This window comes from Fukomys damarensis, unplaced genomic scaffold, assembly GCF_012274545.1.
Source record: "Fukomys damarensis isolate Sample0158 unplaced genomic scaffold, DMR_v1.0_HiC HiC_scaffold_39, whole genome shotgun sequence".
In the NCBI taxonomy this organism is placed as follows: Eukaryota; Metazoa; Chordata; class Mammalia; order Rodentia; family Bathyergidae; genus Fukomys; species Fukomys damarensis.
The window spans coordinates 61,710,757-61,733,939 of record NW_022900951.1 but is presented as its reverse complement, the minus strand read 5'-3'; the positions used below and the strand labels follow the sequence as shown (position 1 = coordinate 61,733,939).

General features: G+C 35.3%; 1 protein-coding gene across 2 annotated transcripts in view; it reads right to left on the bottom strand.

The window, feature by feature from the left end:
- Atp7a (ATPase copper transporting alpha) overlaps positions 1-23,183 on the bottom strand; it is a 162,674-nt gene that overhangs the window by 49,998 nt on the left and 89,493 nt on the right. For both annotated transcript variants that reach the window (XM_010641329.2, XM_010641330.3), the window contains 7 exons: positions 22,224-22,949; positions 12,829-13,035; positions 8,173-8,336; positions 4,248-4,409; positions 2,249-2,325; positions 1,824-2,049; positions 194-427 (listed from right to left, as the gene is read on the bottom strand). In XM_010641329.2, the coding sequence (XP_010639631.1) occupies positions 194-427; positions 1,824-2,049; positions 2,249-2,325; positions 4,248-4,409; positions 8,173-8,336; positions 12,829-13,035; positions 22,224-22,949 (1,796 nt within the window). The remainder of the gene's footprint in view (positions 1-193; positions 428-1,823; positions 2,050-2,248; positions 2,326-4,247; positions 4,410-8,172; positions 8,337-12,828; positions 13,036-22,223; positions 22,950-23,183) is intronic.

Genomic DNA, 23,183 nt, shown 5'->3' with positions numbered 1-23,183 from the left:
CCTTGCGCTTGCAAGGCAGGCCACCAAACCACTGAGCTAAATTCCCGGCCCTAAAATGCTGCTAAAACAAAAATAATTCTTCAGTAAACAGTTAGTCACATGAATTGATGTTTATTTCCAATAATTGGTACAGAAAATATTATGGTCATTCATCTACCCATAATTTTAACAAATGTCATTGTTTCTTATTTACCTTTGCTATATGTTCCAGCCATCGGCCTAGTGCAATAAACACAAATAGCATAGGAGGTGTGTCAAAGAAAGTAATAGGGTTCACTTTGGCTCTCTCATACATTGCAACTAGAAGAACAACCAATGAGTAGGCAAATGCAATGGTGGTTGCCAGCACAATCAGTACATCCATGTTAGCCGTCTTATGCTTCAGTGCTTTGTAAGCCTGAATGTAGAAGTGCCAGCCTCCAAAGAACTGCAATATAGAAATGATACTCACTGAAATTTTTTAAATGATGAAATTCACATATATACATCAATAACTTAAGATAAAATATCAATATTTACTTCCTTTGACTTTTAACTAATCCATCAATATTAAGGAAATTTTTAAATTGAGATGATTTTGTATTTCAGAGGTGTGTGCACAGCAAGGAATTCAAACTGCTGTACAAGCCCTTGAGGAGTGTCTTCCATGATCCAATGTATAGTCCATAATATTAAGAAAGTCAGATGCAAGTGTAAATAAGATCCAAATTGTATAACTGATAAATGGAAATAGGAAGAAAAGGGCTAAAGGAGTAGGGGAAGCCGGGAGTGCAGGGGAAAGGAAAGAAGGGAAAAGAAAAAGTATGAGAAAAGAAAAAAATGGGAACAAAGTTTCTGTAAATAGGGAAGGGTGGAGGGGGTGAAGGGAGAGCAGGGGAATGGGGAAAAACTGAGAACCAAGACCTGTCATGTAAAGGCACAAGATCACAATGATGAATGTAACTGTACTGTACACTTAAAAAGTACCAATAAACTCAATAATGATAAAAACATTTTAAAAAAGAAAGATGATTCTTGGCTTTTTCTTTTTGATGTCCAAAAAAACAAAAACTAGAAAAAGAATTTACAGTTTGTTGTCATGGAATTTTTTTTTTTGTCAGTACTGAGTACTGAGCCTAGGACTTTGCACATGCTAGGCAACTGCCCTACTACTGAGCTGCCTAGTCCTTTTTATTTTTTATTTTGAGGCAGGGTTTCACTAAGTAGCCCAGGCTGGCCTCAAGCTTGGACTTCCTGCCACCTCAGCTGCCTGAATAGTTGGGATTACAGGTATGAACCATTATGCCCGGCCTGGTTTAGTTCTATGGGGTTGTTGTTGTTGTTGTTGTTGTTGTTGTTGTTGTTGTTGTTGGGATGCTGCAGATTGAATCCGGGACCTGGAGCACACTACATAAGTGCTCTACCACTGAGCTACATCCACAGCCCTCACAATGCTTCTTATAAGGGTGAAATAAAGAAATAGATTTATTAAATGGAAGTGATCCTTTCTACAGTAAAAGTTTATCTCAAAAGATAGGAAGACAATATACAGAATGTAATGAACTGACACGCCAGACAAAAATAATAGTTATATAGAATAGCAGATGTGAATTACCAAATCCAAAAAACTTGAACTCTTGTTCTCCACTTTATCACTAAACAATATTCTTAGGGGTTAAACAGAATCTATCATCTACCTCTACTATTAAGTTTAATATTATTTTTGTAAAGTATCCAGCATAAGATGATCAGACTTCTGGCTAATATATCTTTTGCAAGTGGAAAAAACCTTGCCTGCCACATTTTTCATTCAATACAAATATATCTGCTAACAGTTCACTTGCCTGTACAGGTACACACAATAAAAAAGAAAGCAAATTCATAATGGACAGTCCTGGCATGATCTGGCGCTCCAGAAACATAGAAGAATGAACACTGATCATGTCTTCATTACTCATGTTCTGATTATGGTGAAGAGTTGCAAGATGCTGGTCCATAACCATCATATATATCATCAGCCCCATTACAGGAATACAGAAGAACAGGCTTACAAGGAAGGATCGTCTCCATCTTGTATGGGAAAAAATAAAAGAAAAATCATTTTACTAAGCTGTTAGTGGCTAAAGAATCTATGTACTGTAGAGAAATACAAGATGAAATTATACCATCCCATATAAGGATGATATAAAAACTGACATGGTAATAAGATGTTAAATTAGTAATAAGCAGTCAAAATCTAATTTTTTACTGAAACTCCAAAAGCACTTACTGTCTTATTTCTCGCTTATGGTCTAGGTGACTCGCTGACCGATCCTTTTTGACCAAAGAAGCTTCAAAACCTAAGCTCTAAGAAAATTCAGAAGAAAAAATTATTTCACTCAGTATATAAATATTATAGAGAAATTCTAAGCCATGGTATTGTTATGTACAGCAGTTCAGTTCAATTACTACGTGCAAGTCACTCTGAAGAATATAAAGATAAAGGCATGCCTCTTGTTCTTAATTACTTTTGTTTCTAATCTTTCATTTGAAAAGTAGTATTTCTTTAATTCTAGTTAATGCTTATCCTACTATTCTCCAACTAACAATATAACTCAAGTTCCTTTTTCCTCAGTAATAGTTTTCATTAATAGGCCACAAAAGTTCACACCATACTAAATATTTGACTCTTGTTCCATCACAAAAAGAACACAGAAAGAACTCACTTTTCCTAATAAAGTTTAAAAAGGAAACTACACCTAAGTAAGACTCATGTGAGCATTGACAGTAAGGAAACTGGTGCCATCTTATATTTATTGACAATGTGGCATGCATAGTGAAAATAGCAACTGTGAGCTTTAGAGTGATCGTGATTAGGTTCAAATTCCAGTTGTGACACCTCCTAGCTATATGACATTTGACAAGTAACCTCTTCACCTGAGTTTCCTCATTTCCAAAATGAAGACAACACTGCTGTGGGAATTAAGCTGAAGCTTTGGAATCTTGTATTACTGAGTATCTCAGGGTGTTACATACATCTTTGCATCTTGGGTACTCAATAATGGTAGCTTCACAAATATGTTAATGATATTGTTACGTATACTAATTGAATCTTACCTAAATTATTAATATACTGTAGATCGATGGAAACAAATCCATGGCACACGTGCCACAGTAAAATGTTTGTATCATTCAAAGCTCTGTTACTGTGATTTTCTTTTAATATATGAGTTATTTTTCTAAACTAAAACTTTAGTATTCAGGTTTAATTGAAGTGTTGGCACTTTGCAATTAATAAGTGGGTTTTGGGTTGCAGTTTGGGCACTCGGTCTTTAAAAGGTTTACCATCACTGCTTTAGATTATAAGAACACCAATTTTATAGCACACTGCAAGTTTTAATGCACTTTCACATGTATTACTACTTAAGATTTACTGAAGACAAAACAAATTTGGCACAAAGAAAAGGTTTTGGCTTTTTAAAGATTTTACTTTAATTTAAAAGTAAGGTTTTTGCTTTGTCGTAACAAACAATAATGTATCTAACATGATGTTTCATTTTCTTAGTGATTAACAAGAATCTTAGTGATTAACTTACAACAAATTGTTCTTTATTCCCACTTTCTAGGGCTAGGGTATAGCTCAATGGTAGAGCAATCACCTAGCACGCAGGAGGTCCTGGGTTCAATCCCCAGCACCACAAACAAAAAAGTCCTTATTTCCATTTTCAAAAAACTTCAAATGATATGTGGTTCTAAGTCTGATGGTGATTTAAAGTATAAATGTATCTTTTCCTAAATTTTCCTGATGGCAACCAAGGAAAAAAGGCAGCCATACTTACTATAAAATTTTTTTTGAGATAGGGTCTTGCTATGAAGTCCAGGCTGGCCTTGAACTCACTATATAGCCCAAGCTGGACCCAAGCTTGCAGAAATCCTCCAACCTCAGCTTCCCAGGTGCTGAGATTATAGGCATGCACCACCACACCTGGCTTATTTACATTAAATTTTGCAATGAGCCAGGCATGGTGGCTCAGACCTAAAATCCCAGTATTCTGGAAGGCTGAGGCAAGAGGGTCACAAGTTCCAGCCCAGCCTGGGCAACTTAGAGACTTAGCAAGATCCTGTCTCCAAATTAGAAAATAAAATAGTCGATTTTGTGACAGATCTTGTCAGGAATGTTTAAAGCAGTCAGATTTTTTTCATTGTCTATCTGATGCAAACCAGATATAATTCAAGGGACTGTTAATTGAACAGCTAAGAATATAGAAATGAAAAATCTTGGCACTTACTTCAATTGTGTGGATAATATCTCTGGGACCAATAATTTCTGGATCATATTTAATATGTGCTTTATTGGTTGCCAGAGCCACAGAACAGTAGAAGATCCCTCTGCGTTTTGTGAGAGTAGACTCTATTTTATGTACACAGGAGGCACATGTCATGCCTCTCACCTGTTAAAAACAAAGCCTTTATTGTTCAGAAATATACTTTTTCCTCCATTAAACATGAGTTATTACTTATAATTAAAAGACTGACAAGATTTTATCTATACTATTATTATGCTTTACATGATCATTAGAATATCATTTTATATAACATTGAATAAAGATATAGTCCCAGTTGCAACAATGTCTTACTTTTCTCATTGCTGAGATAAAAATACTCAATACCCAAAGTTAAAGAAGAAAAGGTTTATTTTTGTCTCACAGTTTGTAGAGGTTTCAGTTCATAGTTCGCTGGCTTTATTACAAGGTGGCATTGCAGAAGAGAAAACAGTTCATGGCAGGCACAAGGCAGCAAGCAGGAAAGTAGCAAAGCAACAAACAATGGCAGCAGCCCTCTTTCTATCCTTTATATTATATCCAGGCTACACACCGTTAGGGTGAGTGGTACTCAAATCCAGAGTGGGCTTTCCCGTTATCCACACTCAAAATTATGCTAAACCAATCACTGAACCAATTTAGTAATCACACATCTTTAATCCCAGTATCATACACACTAGATGGGGTCACCTCTTTGAAAAAGCCATACCAATGACTGCATGAGGCTTTGGGGAGACATTTAGATGCAAGCCACAACAAACAGATTAGATAGAAAAGCATCTCATTAAAAGGCTCCCTCTTTCTGTCACTATTGCTCTGTGACAAAGAATTCAACAACCATTATTTCTTAATCCAGTACCTTGTTTCCCTCTATATTTTTTCATGCTGCTTAGGCATATTGTTAGAGAAAGTTAATGGTTGAAAAAAGTATTCTAATTTTGTATATATGAAAGTATATTATTCCCTATATTTTAAGTGCAGTTACAGTTTAGTTAAGCCTTAAATTATATACTAGATGTGTAGATCCTGCCCTCAAAAAGCAATAGTAGGCCAGGTACAAGTGGTATATGCCTATCTTTCCAGCTACTAAAGACACTGAGGCAGTCGGGCATGGTAGCACATGCCCATAATCTCAGCACCTGGGAGGCTGAGGCAGGAGGATAGCCAACCTGGGCTACACAGTGAGTTCCAGGACAGCCTGAACTACACAGCAAGACCCCATCTCAGAAAAACAAAAATGACACTGAGGCAGGAGGATCTCAAGTTCAAAGCTAGCCTGGTAGCCCTAGCAAGACTATGTCTCAAAAATTTTAAAAGGGCTGAGGATGTAGCTCATTATATCCTCAAGGCCCTGAGTTCAATTCCCAGTACTACAAAAAAAAAGGGCAACAATAAAACTGACAAAAGATCAAAGGTAACCACTGAAATACTCTGAAAATTGACCAAAAGCCATAAAATAAAGAAGAATTTGAGTATATCTACTGAAGAGATATCAGCAAAAATGGTGCATTAAAGATCTCTGTCATTATTTGTCTGATGATTCCCTGAAACAAATCCACTTGCAAAAATCTCTGCTTGCACTAAATAGAGCTCCATGAGTGCAAAAAGACTTTTCCTTTGAAAAATATGAGAAAAGTAAAAATGGAAACAAAGTCCTTGGAAATAGGGAAGGGTGGAGGGGGTGAAGGGAGGACAGGGACAAGGGGAAAAATGAGAACCAAGATCTGTCATGTAAAGATACAAGACCCCAGTGATGAATGTAACTGTACTATATACCTAAAAAGTACCAATAAACAATGAAAAAAAAAAGGCTTTTCCCTGGGAAAAATTTTTTTCCACTACTAGGGACTGAATCCAGGGCCTTGCAAACACTAAGCAAGTATTGTACCACTAAGCAATGTCCATGGCCCAGGAAATATTTCTTGATAAATAATGGTTTAATTATTTACATTCAAATTTTTGCTTAAACTGTAGCTTATTTAACATAGTGTTAAGAATTCTTTCTTTGTTAGTTTTAATGTGTGTTAGTATTGGGGATAGAACATAGGGCGTTTGCACTGAACTACATCCTCACCCTCTTATTTTTATTTTGAGGCAGGGTCTTGGTAAGTACCCAGACTGGGCTAAAACTTGCAATCCTCCTGCCTCTATCTCCCAGGGTAATGGTATAACAACTGGGCACCACCACAGGCCTGGCTTTTAAATGTTTACAACTAGAATTATTGTTTTATTTGTATGGTTTTAAAAATTAATCCAGGTGTGGTGGCACACACCTGTAATTCACATTCTGGGAAGATGAGACAGAAGGATGGTAAGTTCAAGCCCAGCCTTGGCAACTTAGTGACTTAGTGAGAACTCATCTCAAAATACAAAATTTTAAAAAGGGTGATGTGTAGTGCAAAGAACTACCCAGTACTATAAAAAAATTTTAAAACAATATTGAAAAAATCCAAGTTTCCCTTTGCTCTTTTCCCCAATCTCAGTCTCTCCCTCAGATGAATACTACCAATCATGTGCATAAACCATGTGGTCCTTTCTCTAGATATTTACATATACATATATTGCATAAGCACATGTACTTGTTTTTGCATTTTTACTTAAATGACATCATACATATCATACTAGAATTTGCTTTCTGTGACTAATATGCACATGTACTTGTTTTTGCATTTTTACTTAAATGACATCATACATATCATACTAGAATTTGCTTTCTGTGACTAATATGCACATGTACTTGTTTTTGCATTTTTACTTAAATGACATCATACATATCATACTAGAATTTGCTTTCTGTGACTAATATGTCTTAAAGAGTGTTACTTGTCAGTTAATACTGATCTATTTTATTCTATTGTATTTTTGTCTATAAAATGTCTATAATTTCTATAACCATTTTATATTTAAGGACATTTAAATTAGTTTTAAATTTTGGCTCTGAAAAATGTATTACAAATATAATTTTATTGCAGGGTGTGGCTGGATGAGTTTATCTGTTATCTCAGCACTCTAGTAGGGTGAGGAAGGAAGATCACAAGTTCAAGCCCAAACTAGGCAATTTACCAGCTTAATGAAACTCTATTTCAAAATTTAAAATTCTAAAAAGGGCCAAGGATATAGCTCAGTGCAAAGGTCCTCTGTTTAGTACCCAGTAAAACACACACACACACACACACAAATCTGTACATAACCCCCCCTTTTTTGTTTTAGTATGGGGATTGAACTCAGGAACTTGCACTTGCAAAGCAGATGGTGGCACCAGTGAGCTAAATCCCCACACTGTGACAAACGGCCTGGTCTCAAACTCACGGTGATTCTCCTGCCTCAGCCTCCAAAGTGCTGGGATTATAGGTGTGCGCCACCACACCTGGCCTGACCATATTTTTATAGGACAGAACTCTAGTAATTGGTTTGCTGGGTTGGATAAAATGACCATTTTAAACCAGTATGCCTTACATCTGGTTTTATAACTTTCTTTATAAAATTTAAGTCTTTACTTGCCATGTAAAGGTACATATCCCAACAATGAATGTAACTGTACTGTATCCCTAAAATGTACCAATAAACTCAATAAAATTAAAAAAAAATTTTAAGTCTTTAGTGTATCCAGATCTATTCCTTTACATGTTATTAGATAGGAATCATACAACATTTTAGAAGTTGACTTTCATTTATTCATTCAAACCCAATTCTGTTTTCATTCTTAACAGAGATATGTCAACTACAATTCATACTTGAAGACTACCATTAAGTAATACCTCATCCCCTTCCACTTTCCAGTTTCCTCGATTTTCATTATATATTTTATTAGTCCTTACTTCAGAACTCTTCTATGAACTCTCACCGAGTTTTCCCTAGAAATCTTATTAATCACACAAAAATTCTTACTTACAACAAGTTCCAAAACACCATCCCCTTCTTCAGCAGTTTCTATCACAGTGGCACCAAATCCAAGTTCTCGGATGAATTCTGCGATCAGCAGGGGTTGTATAATAGTAGGATTATACCTTACTTCTGCCTTGCCAGCCATCAGCGCCACAAGTACAGAATATATTCCTAGGAGCATTGATAAGAAAAACAATACAGATAACAGATCTTATAAAAATAGTGATACTATAAGTACTCTTTAATATCTTTCATTTAGCTTTTATTTTTAAAAAAAGTAATGTTAGCCAGGTGTGGTAGCACACGCCTATAATCCCAGCACTTAGAAAGCTGAAGCAAGAGGACTGCTGTGAGTTCAAGACCAGCCTAGGTTACATAGTGAGTTCAAGGCCAACTTGAACTACACAGCAAGACCCTGTCTCAAAAAACAAAACAAACAAAAAATAATAATTTTTTAATGGTACCAGGGATTGAACTCAGGACCTTGTGAGGTAGGTGGAAGCACCACTGAGCTAAATACCTGGCCCCAAAAAATTAATGCTATACTTACTTTTTAGTATTCTCATCTTAACTGAGAAAGGATTAAAATGAATCTGCAGAAATTTATGACTTCACTTTTTAATAAGTCTTAAATTCAAACCAAATGATACTATTTGAAAAAGTGGCCTTATTTTCTTAAATTTATTATGGATAGTTTCAATTATGTATATGTAAAAGAGAGAAAAACATAACAAACAATGTACCCATTACCTAACTGCAAAAATTAATAATACTTGGCTAATCATTTCTATTTTGTCTTATTTTTTAGGGGCAGAGTTTCATTATATTTTAGGCTGGCTTCCAACTCCTGGGCTCAAAGGATTCTCTTGCTTCAGACTCTTGAGAAGCTAGGACTAAAGGTATATGCCTGGCTCTTTTTAAATCTATATTCCTATCTACTCCACTTCCCTCTCTCTATCCAGATTATGATGAAACAAACCCTATACATATTTCATGTATAATATTTAAACATGTATCTCTAAAAGATAAACGTTCTTTTAAAAATAACAATAGGGCTAGGGATATAGCTCTGTAGTAGAGTACTTGCTTAGCATGCACAAGGCCTTGAGTTCCATCTCTAGCACCACACACACACAATAAACATAACATCATTTTTACATCTAAAATAATTCTGCCACATCATCAAATATCGAGGCAAGTCATGCATGGTGGCATATCCTGTGACCTCAATCATTCAAGAGATTGAGGCATAAGAATCACAAGTTGGAGGCCAGCCTGAGCAACTTGGCAAGACCCTGTCTCAAAATAAAAATTTAAAAGGGCTTGGGATATAGCTCAGTAGAGTGCTTCCTCAGTATGTTTGAGGCCCTGAGTTCAATGCCCAGTATAGGAAAACAAATCCAGGTAGCATACACATTTGTACAATTTTCTTATAACTGTTTATTAGTTTAACTGTATTTTTGTTTGAATTGGGATCCAAACAAGGCCTATGAATTGCAACTGATTGAGACAATATCTTAACAGGGAATTTTAGAAGCTAATAAGATAGTCATAGACCTCAGAGTCCTTAAAATATCATTGAATTATAGCAAAGTCTACAAGAATATCCCACTGTACACATTATATTATTAAAGAATAGTCATGACTTAAAATTCTCAAGTTTTACTGTCTCACATACATTAATCTTCAAAGCTGTTATTCCTAGAAAAAAAAGTGCCAGACAACTTGTTAATAAAGCAAAGGAATTCATTTTATGTCAGTAAAGCTGCTTGCTGATGAAATCTTTTGTTAACAACTGTTCCACTTCTCTAAGCCAGATATTGCTGCTACTGCCAGGAAGAAAATGAATTCCACATGGCAGAAATAGCATCCCTTTCTAGGAATCTATGGTACTTGGTAGCTACCTGGCAGATAATGGGGATCAACAGTCCATAGGTCACCTCTGGGGTGTGATAACAAAGAGAAACTTATTAAATATACATTTAATAATAGATGTTAGTTTTTTAAATACCTGACATAATCTATCTATATAAACCACTTACATTTTGGTATTTGTGGTTACCAAAATAACTCAGATGATCAGTCACAGGAAAGTATCAGTAATAAGAAATTTATACCAATACAATGCATGTCAGCACATGCCTCTAATTCCAGCTACTAAGGAAGCTATGAAAGGAAAATCAAAAGTTCAAGTCTAGCTTGGGCAAAATAGCAAGACCCTGTCCCAAAATAAAAAAATAAAAAGGAGTGGGAATACAGCTCAGTGAAAGGTGTTGGGTTCAATCCCCAGTACTAGAGGAAAAGAGTGGCAGAGGAAGACAGAGGAAAATCTTGTTGTGGTTTAATGTAATTTATAGCCAAATAGAAATGGAAGGAAACATCATTTTATAAATTTCAAAAATAGAAGTTCAATCACTTATGTAAATGTAATTATTCAAACTGTAGTTAGAACTGCTTCTTTCTTTTCTCTCTTTTTTTCCAGTACTAGGGATTGAACCCAGGCTTTACATATGCTAGGCAAGTGCTCTACCACTGAGTTATATCCCCAACCCTTTTTTGTATTTGAGACAGGGTTTCCCTGAATTGCTCAGGATGGTGTCAAATTTGTGAGCCTCCTGCCTCAGCCTCCCAAGTAATTAGGATTGTACGTATGTGCTACCATGCCCAGCTTCTAATCTTTTTTTTTAATTAATCTTATTGGTACATTTAAGGTATACAGTATAATAACATTCATCATTGGAAATTTGCACCTTTACATAATTCATCTTGGTTATTTTTTCCCCATTCCCCTGCTCTCCCTTAAACCCCCCACGTCTACCTATCTACAAAGACTTTGTTTCCATTTTTTTCTTTTTTTCATATTAATACCATTCCCTTCTTTCTTTTTCCTTACCCCTCCCACCTCCCCTTCCCCTTTGCACCTTTTCTTCCTATGTCGTATTATCTGAGACAGAGTCTCACTGTGTAGTTCAGGCTAGCCTTGAACTCACTATGCAGCCCAGACTAGCCTTTAACTTCCAGCGATCCTCCTGCCTCAGTCTCTCCAGTGCTGCAATTACAAGCATGTGCCACCACACCTAGCCTCTATTCTTTCTCTTCCCCTTCCTCCTCTTCTTTTCCTCCTCCTCCTCCTCCTCCTCTTTGGTGAGTTGCTTTTTTATTTACTATTTTTGGTGCTAAACACTAATCCCAGGGCCTTAACATGCTCTACCACTGATCTACATTCTCAGTACTTCTATTTTTAGAAATATAATGCAGACTTAACTTAGGAAAGATCAATGCTACTTAATTTTTGTAAAAAGTGAATGCAGTGACTCCAACTAGGCTGATAGTGTTCATAATTGCTTTGGGAGGTGGTAGGACAGAGCAATTGGGAGAATCATCTCACAAACTTTAAAAAAGCATTTTAACTGGCACAGGCATTTCCTGTTTCATGAAAAAGGAATTTCTAAGTTGCCTGAAAATAGTTCTCAAACAGGAACTTTGCAAGCTTCCTTTTGCTTTCATTTCTTTTTTTCATTAACCGAGGGATAATATAACCTTAACTGCTTTCTAGTTAGAAATAATGGGGGCTAAAAAGAAGTGATTGAGAAACAACAAAATTGCAGAGAAGATATTATTCAACTGAAGATGGTTCTGAATACCATACATTTTGTTGAAATAATATTCTGGACTTGATATATAAGGTGACATGATTACTATATACACTTGGAGTTATCTCCCCAATAGTTGGATAATCTTACATTAATTATAACTTCCTTATTCAACCCTTGTGCATAGGAGCATTTATCACTAAAACACACAAAGTTAAGGCAGCCAAATACCAAATGTAAGACTTTGGTCTCAAACATAATTACACATATATGGTTAACAAATCTACTATGCTATATTTCGAAGTGCAAATTTATAAGCTAAAATATCTGAGTATGACTGAAAACACACTGTATTACAGGGTTTCTAAGATGTTTGTAACCTAAAATTAAAACTTGTATGCAATACTAAGTAACCACATGCATAGATCAGAGATGTAACTGGTAGAAGAGAACAATATAGTTCTAGACAAACTTTGTACTGGTCTGGGCCTTGTTCTAGGTATGGTAATACTGAAACTCAGAGATTCTAGTTGTCAGTTTTAAGAATAACTCTAACAGAAAGTTTTATGTTTCTTTAAATCCACTGCCTCCATGGTTCATGAAGAATAGTAACACTATTTCCTTCTGCTATTGTTCTATAAATTCCACTGCCATGAAAATGTAACAATGATCCGGCTGGGGATTTAGCTCAGTGGTTCCAACGCCTGCCTCACAAGTGCAAGGGCCTGAGTTCAATCCCCAGTACCAAATAAATAACTAATTAATAAAAATAAATAAATAAAATGTAACAATGAGGTAAATAAGAGTAACAAAAAAAGGAAATTGGAGTTTTTCATATCACTGATAGCCTTTTATAAGGTCTTCGCAAGAATTAAACATGATTACAAGCACAAATTAAGAAAACAAAAGGGACAGTTCTCAAATAAGTACACAAAATAACAAGCTCTAAGAGTGTCTTACCTTTTAGGAAGGGAATAAAAAGAAGAGGGTAGGGGGCAAGTTGAGATAATAGGGTGACAGAACTATAAGCATGTATGAAAATATTTTAAAAGTTTAGAAAAGCATCTTACCTTCTTCTCGTCTCAAATTCCGCTCAATGTTTGCTACACAAGAAGCACAAGTCATGCCAGTGACCTGTATGTAACACTTAGATGAAGTCTTTTGTTCCTCCTTGTTATGAACTGTTGTCATCTTTTTATTTAATTCATTAATTGAGGGCAAAAGTGGCATTTCCAATGAGGGCTGAGATATTATTCCCAATGATTCATTTATGTCTGCTAGAAAGAGAAAGATTTTTGTTTTTGTTTTTACCTTTTTCATTGACTTTATTGGTACATTTTAGGTATACAGTACAGTTACATTCATCATTGGGATCTTGTACCTTTACATGACAGGTCTTGGTTCTCAATTTTTCCCCATACCCCTGGCCTCCCTTTACCCCCCCGCATTTACAAAGACTTTGTTTCCATTTTTTCCTTTTCTCATATTCTTTCTTTTCCCTTATTTCCTTTCCCCTACCCTTCCCACTTCCACTACACCTTTAGCCCTTTTCTTCCTATTTCACATTGTCAGTTATACAATTTGGATCTTATTTATACTTTTAGCTTTTCACAGCAGAGAAACTATTCAGTATTTACACGTGTCTTATTTATTTCACTTAAGAGTATGGCCTCAATATGCATCCAATTGCCTATGAATGACTCTAATGTCTCATTCTTTATGGTTGAGTAGTATTCCATTTTATAGAAAAACCACATCTTCTTTATCCAGTCTCCAACTAATGGGCAATTGGGCTGTTTCCAAGTTTTAGCTATTACAGACTGTGCCGCTATAAACATGAGTGTGCATCTATCAATGTGGTATGATTCTACTACTTCTTTTGGAAAAATACCCCACAGAGGGATAACTGGGTCAAATGGAACCTCTAGTCCTAGTTCTTTGAGGTATCTCCATATTGATTTCCACAGTGGTTGCACCAGTCTGCACTCCCACCAACAATGGGGAAGGGTTCCTTTCTCCCCACAGCCCTGCCAACATTTGTTATGGGTTGATTTAGTGATAGCAGGCATTGAGGAAGATTTTTTCACTTGTGGCATTTATTACTTTCCAGCTACCACTTTGTCACACATAACAATCTACGCTTTCAGGTATGGCAAAGCCACATCTTTAAAATCAGCAAGTTTCTACAAGCCCTCAAGAAGTATAACATATTGGGCCAGGGACTTAGCTTAGTGGTTCCACTGACTGCCTGGAAAACAGAAGGTCCCGAGTTCTATCTGCAGAAACCCCCCAAAAAAGAAATATGACATCTTTACATTTTACCAGCTCTGACTTCCAATTCCAATACTGCCCACCCAGTTTTCAAGAAAGTCTGAGCTGGGTGTGGTGCTGCACACCTGTAGTCCCAGCAATCGGGAGGCTGAGGCAGGAGGATTGCTGTGAGTTTGAGACCAGCCTGGGCTACACAGCGAGTTCCAGGTCAGTCTCAACTACATAGTGAGACTCTGTCTCAAAAAAAAAAACAAAACAAAACAAAAAAAAGAAACAAAAAAGAAAGAAAGAAAGAAAGAAAATAAATCTGAGCTGACTGGATAGTCAAAACTGTACTGATATCAAGTTCCTGCAGTCATTACCTCTACTCCCATCCCGAGATGGACAGTAGTTTAATGGACAGGTCTTAATCGATTATACAGTGAACCTTTAGAGTCACGCTGAGGATTTGCATACTACATTTCAAGACTCTAGTGGATGCCTGAAACTGGATAGAATGGCACCCTATATAATATTACATTTTTTCTATACATACCTATGATAAGGTTTAATTTGTAAATTAGACATAATACAAGATTAGCAACTAATAATAAAATAGAACAATTATAACAATATATTTTGTTAAAAGCTATATGAATGTGGTCTCTCTGTGAAAATATATCATTCTCAGTCTGCAATTGACAGAGGTAACTGAAGCCACGCAAAATGAAACCATGAATAAGGGAGGCCTACTGCATTAATTGGAAGAAAAAGCAATGTGTGAAAGAGAATTGCAAAATTATGTTATTTAAAAAGTCTGAGGTGTATGCACCTATGAGAATATTCATAATAAAGCCTAGCAGGCAATATATCAGACTATCAATAGGGACTACTACTGAGGAAAAGGGTGAGGCAGGAATAGAATGATAGAGGAAATTCTGTATGGTTTCAATTTTTAGTACAAATAAACCTTCTTTTTAAAATTTTAGATGTCTTTGTAGACAGAGTCAAGGAATAAGTCACAAGTAATCATTTTGTACAAAGGAGTATTCAGATAAATCTCTAGGCAGAATATTTATAAAGTGTGAAAGTTCTATCCTCACAGGTGCTCCTCCACATCTCAGAAAATCTACTACTGGTTCAATTTATCTACTGCAATATAAATTACTTCCCAAGAATGGTAAATTTTTTTTTTTTTTTTTTTTGGTATCAGGGGATTGAACTCAGGACCTCGCACTTGCCAGGCAGGTGCTGTGCCACTGAACTATGTCCCCAGCCCTGGAAAAAATATTCTAACATATCTCTATACCTGAAAATTGCAAAGATTTTCTTTTTTCCTGCAGAGATAAACAGGAAAACAGATGATGTGGAAATTTACACTAACCAATCTAAATTGTTCTTTCTCCCCATTGGCAATATGTTTTTGTTTTTGTTTTTTGTTTGTTTCTGTTGGGTTATTTGTTTTGTTTTGTTTTTTGTACAGGAGATCAAACTTGGGACCTTGCAGTGGCACTACGAAGCTAAATCCCCAGCCTTCTTTCTCCCCATTAGACCAAAAAAAATCAGTTTGGGTCTAAGCACTCCCTGCATAGATCTACTTTTTGGAATGCTGAAGAACATCTTTGGAAGAAACTTTAACAAATGCCTGATCCTTTTCCTAAAGAATAAAGATGTGGACATTTCAACTCAGTGTAACAACAGCTCTTAAACATCTCTTAAATTTTATACATGTACAATCACCTTGCGCAGTTCTGTTAAAATGCACATTCTGCTTTTGTACATTGAGGGTGGGGCCTGAGACTGTCCATTGCAAAGACGATCTCAGCTGATAACAATGCAGCCAGATAGCAAAGGACACCTTCAATAGTAAAAGACTACATCCTCACAGTTCCTAAATTAGTCAGTATCTGATCTTAGGGATATTAACTTTGGAAAGCTATTAATTCAGATTGTGAAAGCATTATTTAGAACACAGAAGGTGCAAATTACTAAACAGTACCACTGTTAAAGAACTCAAAAGGGAGGCTAACTCACCAAAAGATAAAAGCTGTGGCTTTGAATACAATCATTACTTTTTTTTCCACTAAATTTATTGGTACATTTTAGGTATACAGTACAGTTACATTCATCATTGGGATCTTGTACCTTTACATGACAGGTCTTGGTTCTTATTTTTTCCCCATTCTCTGCCCTTCCTTCACCCCCTCCACCCTTCCCTATTTACAAAGATTTTGTTTCCATGCTTTTCCAATTCTCATATTTTTTTCCCTTCTTTCCTTTCCCCTACCCCTCCCACCTCCCCTACTCCTTCAGACATTTTATTCCTATTTCACAATATCAATTATACTTTTTTCCTTTTTAAGTCAGGGTCTAACCTTGTTGTTCAGTCTGGCCTTGAATTTACTATGTAGCTCAGGCTGGCCTTAAACTCATAGCAATCCTCCTGCCTCAGCCTCCCAAGTCCTGGGATTACAGGTATGTGCCACCATGCCTGGCCTGAACCATTATTTTAATCTAGCCAGAAGCTTCTGCCATTCTCTCATAATTACTATTGTGATTTATGAATTTAAACTATGAAAAACAAAATTTTAACCTGCCAATCACTTCATGTCTTATTTCAGAGCAACTTATTATTTTAGAAACCAGAGATAACCTGGACTACCATGCGCAATTTTCACATTTTGGACGTACAGTATTAAATTAAGTCATAGTCCCTTTCAGCTATCTTAGCATGACTTCTAAACAAAGATCCATAAAATTGTGATGTTTACCCTTGTAAGTGTGACAATCAAAAGAATAAATCTATCTTCTTTAAAGAAGCAGTAAAGGTATTAAAAGGCCACAATGAATTAAGTGGTTGGTTTCTTTTTAATTGTTTTATTAGGCTGTAACAACACTACTTATTTTTTAATGAATTCACAGAAAAGCTGATTTCCCTGCAGTTAAGGCAATAATTAGAAATTATTCCAGAGAGGAGGGAGCAGAGTTAAAGATCAGCCTGTGCAACTCAGTGATTAGTGAGACTTTCGCAAAGTAAATAAATTTTAAAAGGGCTGGGATGGAGCTCAGTGCAAAGCCCTGGGTTCAATCAATCCCCAGTACAATCAATCAGTCCATCAACAAAAGTAAATAAATAAATTTTTAAAGGGCTGGAAATGTAGCTCAGTCTGTAGTTCAATCTTCAGTACCACAAAAAGAAAAAAATTACAACTATCATGCCTACAAAATTATATGCAGGTGTATGTGTGTTTACATAAATGCAGATATATAAATGTATATCAAGAGAGAATTAAAAAGATGGTAAAATATTAAAAACAGAAATATGAATGAAATTGGTAAATTCATTATACTGTTCTTTTCAGCTTTTTGTAAGTTTGAAATTAGTTAAAAAATAAAAAGCTATTAAGGGAGAATTTAATCAAGTATTTTGTTTGCTTTAATTAATGAAGACAACTTCATATGTTACATGTCTTTTTATTCTTAGAGAATGACGATACTGATGATCATGATAAAATACATCTCTCGTTTTTCTCATAACCTTCTTTAACATTCATGATCCAACCAGGTCTTGGTGCAATATGAAAGCAAAAGGTACCAAGGCTTCACCCGAGAACAGGTCACAATGGTCATGTAAGAGAGTTGGATCAGCACTGACACTGACACCCAGAAAAGGAAAATTAAAACTGATAACCACAATTCCAGTGGCATCTTAAACTCTGCTCTCTAGTGGGACCACAGGATGCAGTCATTTGATAACAACTACTTATCCCGGTAATATGGGTCATTATTGTCACTGCTCTATCAATTCTTTTAAGGCAACATTCATTTTGCCAAGTTTTTGGTTTGTTAGTTTGTTTGTTTTTACCTATCCATAATGGCCATGAATATGTTTGTTATAACCCTTAATCCAGATAAAGGGCACATAAAAGGCTACTGATGATTATTTGCTGAATAAGTGACTCATGGTCTACAGCTATACCACCCTGAACATGCCCAATCTCGTCCAAGTAAGTGACTCATGGGGCCCATGACAATAGTAGACTGAGGCAAAAGACAGTTAAAAAATCACTGAACATGCTGTGTTCATGGGTCCTGTAGAATAGGTAATACTATACCTACATGGTGTTTGAAACTGACTTAAGTACTCTTGTATTCCACATACTAATCTAATCAAAATGTCTCCCATTTGTCTGGAAATGAAGCTCAGTAGTAAATTGCCTGCCTAGCATGTTTGAAGCCCTTGTTTCAATCTCTAGCATTGCAAAACAAAAACAAATTGTCCAAGTCTATCTTTTAAGCCACTTAAGGTAACTGGGAAGTTGCTTTCACTTAGCTCACATGTACTAACCTCATAAAATGCTAGGTTACATTATAGTATTTAATACTATCATTGCAATAAAATAAGCTTCTGGATTTGTCTGTATACACAAAGCTAATACTGATTTAATTAGAGGTTTTATTTGTAGAGGTCAATACATAAAATCATTTAGACTAGTGTTCTCAAATTTTTAAAAAATATTTTTTAGTTCTCAAACTTCAATGTGCTCATTAAACTTAAAATGTACATTTTGGTTCAAAGGTCTGCAGGCAGCTAGAGAGTGTATTTCTAGCAAGGTACCAAGTGATGCTGGTGTGGCTGGCCTATGAACCATACTTTAAATTGCAAAAATACAGATTCAAATAAATAGGAAAGTTTCATTTTTGTGAAACAGGGTCTCACTATGTAGTTTAGGCTGGACTTGAACTCACTATGTACTCAGGCTGGCTTCAAACTCATGCCGATGATCCTCCTGCCCCAGGCTCCTAAGTTCTGAGATTAAGGCATGTGCCACTATGCTTGGTGGAAATTTCATTTTTAAGTATACAGTGAATGTTTATGAAACCCTTGCTTACTGTAATTATAGACACCAGATTTTTTTACCCCTGATGGGCACTGAACCCAGTGGCTTCCCACTCAGCTATATCCCCAACCCTTTTTATTTTGTACTATGGGACACAGTGTCGATAAATCACTAAGTTGCCCAGGGTGGGCTCAAACTTGACATTCTCCTACTTGAGCCCCTCAAGATACCAAAATTACAGGCATGTGTCCTCATGCCCAGCTTAGATATCATATTTGAATGTCAAAAATATATATCTTATATAACATGAGACATAAATTGATTATATTTGGGTTTCCATGTATAGAGGCAAATGAATATTATACTTTAAATAGCTTGTTTTAATGATATTGATATAAAACTAAACTTATTTACGTAGCACCTATCACTGACAAAATAATACATTATTTATTCCAAAGTATTTTAACTTAACAGGAACTCTGAGAAATAATTCAACATTATGAATTAGTGAAATTTGCACAAATATAACTTCAAGCATTGTTATTTTTTAAAGTTTTTGAAAAATGTAAGAGGTGATAGATAAAACTTAATTTTCCTTAAACTATTTGCAATCATTTTTATGGCCACCTGATACAGTTTCACTCCCAAAATATTCAATTTAAGATTTTTTTCTGGTTTCATCATCATTTCCTTTGGTAATTATAGATTTCCTATACTCTGTTCATACTTTGGTATTGGATGCTATTTCAAATTTTGGTGTCCTGTATGACTTCTCTAATAAACAACTATGTACCTCCTTTTTGAAGCACAAGAATCTTAGTCTTTGAGATTTTCTATATTTAAGTAGAATTCTAGGCAGGAGTATAAAACAATGAAGCTACTTTGGAAAACAGTCTCACTGTTTTTCAAAGAGTAGAGTTACAATATGACCCAGTAATTTCACCTGTAGGTATATACTCAGGAGAACTATAAGATAAATACATATTTATGCAAAAATTGTATACAATATTCGTAACAGCATTAAAATAGCCAAAGAGTAGAAACAATCAAAATTCATATTAACTGATGAATGAGTAAACGCATTATATCCACACAACATAGTATTACTCAGCAAAAAAAAAAAGGAATGAAGTTCCAATATTCTATAATATGGAGGAGCCTTGAAAACATTTTGCCAAATAAAAGAATCCAGACACAAAAGAACAAACATTATATGAGTCCACCTATATGAGCCAACTAGAATAGTCAAATTTATACAGATAGAAAGTAGAATAGAGCTGGGGATTTAGCTCAGTGGTTCCACCACCTGCCTCACAAGTGCAAGGACCCCCAGTACCAAAAGAAAGAAAGTAGAATAGTGGTTACCAGGGGCTGGGAGAAGGAAAAGAAAAATACAGTGGAAGCTAATGGGTATGGAGTTTCTTTTGTGGGTAATAAAACTACTTTAAAAGGGTGAATTTTGCTGGGTGTGGTGGTGCATGCCTGTAATCTCAGAACTTGGGGGCTAAAGGCAGAAAGACTACTGAAAGTTCAAGGCCAGTCTGACCTACATCGTGAGATCAAGGCCAACCTGGAATATACAGTGAGACTTCGTCTAAAAAAAAAGAAAGAAAAAAAGGGTGAATTTTATGGTATGTGAACTACAGATTAAATATCCTTTATCAATGGTTGGGGCCAGAAGTGTTTCATATTTTGAGTTTTTTCTTCAGATTTGGGAATATTTGCATAAACATTTGATACCTTGGGGATAGGACCCATCTACTTTTTTTTTTAATACCAGGATTGAACCCAAGGCTTCATACATGGAAGGGAAGCACTCTACCACTGAGCTACATCCCCAGCCTCTCAGGGAAAAAGCCTAAACATTAAATTCACTTATGTTTTATATACTCTTTATTCATACATTCTGGAAGTAATTTTATCCAATATTCAATACTTTTGATGTACCTGTGTTTTGACTGCAATCCATCAAATAAGATCAGATGTGGAACTTTCCACTTTGCTGCCATCATGTTGGTACTCAAAACTTTTCAGATTTTAGAACATCTCTAATTTTGGATATTCAGATTAGGGATGCTCAATCTGTGTATATCAACTTAAGGTGAGAATTATATAATTTCTACCACTTGTCATCAATATGAAAATTAAGTTTGGTTTAACTCTGAGTCCTTTCTCACTAATACTTATGTTACATTAGAATCTAAGCATGTGTTTAATAAAATTTTTACATTTGATCTTAGCAAAAGGCCATGAAATGATGTGTTTAATAAAATTTTGTATTCAGTTTTAGTGAGCTTTAAAAAGTGAACATTATAGGCCGAGGATTTAGCTCAGTGGTTCTGCTGTCTGCCTCACAAGCATAAGGTCCTAAGTTCAATCCCTGGTTCCAAAAAAAAAAAAAGTGAGTATTACTATTTGATATCTTTCATTTTAATCAGCAAAACACAGATTAATGATACTGCCTAAGAATTAGTTATATGTATATTTTAGTTGTTAAAGCAAGAAAGTTCACTAAGGCAATTATTCAGTTTAATTCAGGACCAGGTTCAGTTTGGTTTCAAAACAAGTAACAAGTTTGAGTCAGGGATATAGCTCAGTGGCACAGCGCCTGGCAAGTGCAAGTCCTTACTTCAATCCCCGATACCAAAAATTAATAAGTAAATTTTTAAAAAATAAAAACAAATTCACATAGGCCAATTCCATTGAATATGCATTTTTGGTTTCAGTTGAAACATAAGTGCTGTCAAGAAATACAAAGACTTTGGGACAATCTAAAGTCAATTTAATTTCAATGCCTAAATTAAAAATCACAGTAAAAAATCCTATTATTTGTACCTTTTTTATTTTTAAAATAACATTTGGTTCCCCCGTTATATAAACAACTCCATACACAATCCTTATGGTTTTAAAAAAAAAAACTATTACACACAGGAAAGCATAATGGAACCAAAAAAAATCACCTTTAGCCTAACACTCAAAGATAACTATTATTAAAATTCTGGATCATGCCCCACGAGGAATTTTTACACATCAATAATATATCCATGGTATAAATCACATACAATTGTTTATAAAATTTTGATCATAATATATAGCATTTCAGCTTTTTTGCATTTAAGCAAGTATCTCAGATACTTTCTTGTGGCATATCTTTAATATTGTAATTTTTATAGCTTCATAGCATTTCATTTTGTTGTTTTAAAATATTATAATTATGAGCATCTTTGTATGCACCAATGACTACCTCCATAGGGCTTATTTGTAAAAAGTGAATTTCAGTGCCTATGACACATTCCTCATTGCTAAAAAACAAATGAAGCAGAAAAATGCAAATGAAAGAATTTTAGAGGAATCAAAGGAAAGGTGATAATTACCTGATAAGGTAGCATCAAATCCCATGTCTTCTATTGCTTCTTTCAAGTTTTCTGGAGTAGTCAGTAAAGGATCATACTCAATAGTCCCATTGCTATTTTCGAGAGACACACGTATTGATTTTACACCTGTCTTTTTTGATATGACACCCTCAATAGACTGCACACAAGAATTACAAGTCATGCCATCAATGTTTATCACGGTTTCTTGAGTCAGAGGCTGGGCGACTATGTTCAAAGGAATCTTTTGAAGAGATGAGCTGGACAGAGAGTTGGAGATACTCTCAACTTCACTTGCAATACTAACTGTATATTTCTCTGGAGAAACAGCCTCTATTGCTTTTCTCAGTGTTTCTGGAGTGGTTGAACTTGCACGGTACTTTACAATGGCAGTTCTATTCTCTAAAGAAATTATTATGCTGCTTACATACTGGAGTGTAGATAAAGCACTTTCAATATTTGATACACATGATTTACAATGCATGCCATCTATGATAAAAATGGCTGTTAAATCATTGGTATATGATGGACTCCTTTGCTGTGATCCTTCTGGAGATTTGACTGGTATATTTTTCAGACGCTCTACATTAACAGCTCCCAATTTGAGGTGCTTAGGCTGTTTTTTGACATATGCTGGAAACCCCACAACTTCAATCTGCTTCTTTATTTCCTCTACTGTGATAAGATGAGGTTGATAAATAATAGTAGCTTCTTGGTTGTCCAAGGAGACTAGTTAATAAAAAAGAAACATTTTTAATTCAGTTATTCTCAGGTTACTTCAGAATCAATAATTATTTATCTCTCATTCTTCTCATCTTTTCTTAAAATAACCTTATCCTTTTCAGAAAATATGATTGACATAGATTAGAAACAAAAGTTATGACCATTGCTGCTATGGTCTCCAAGTTTCTGAATGCCTAAATAGAAATATATTAGAAGTTAAGAGTTCACCAGGAATATTGT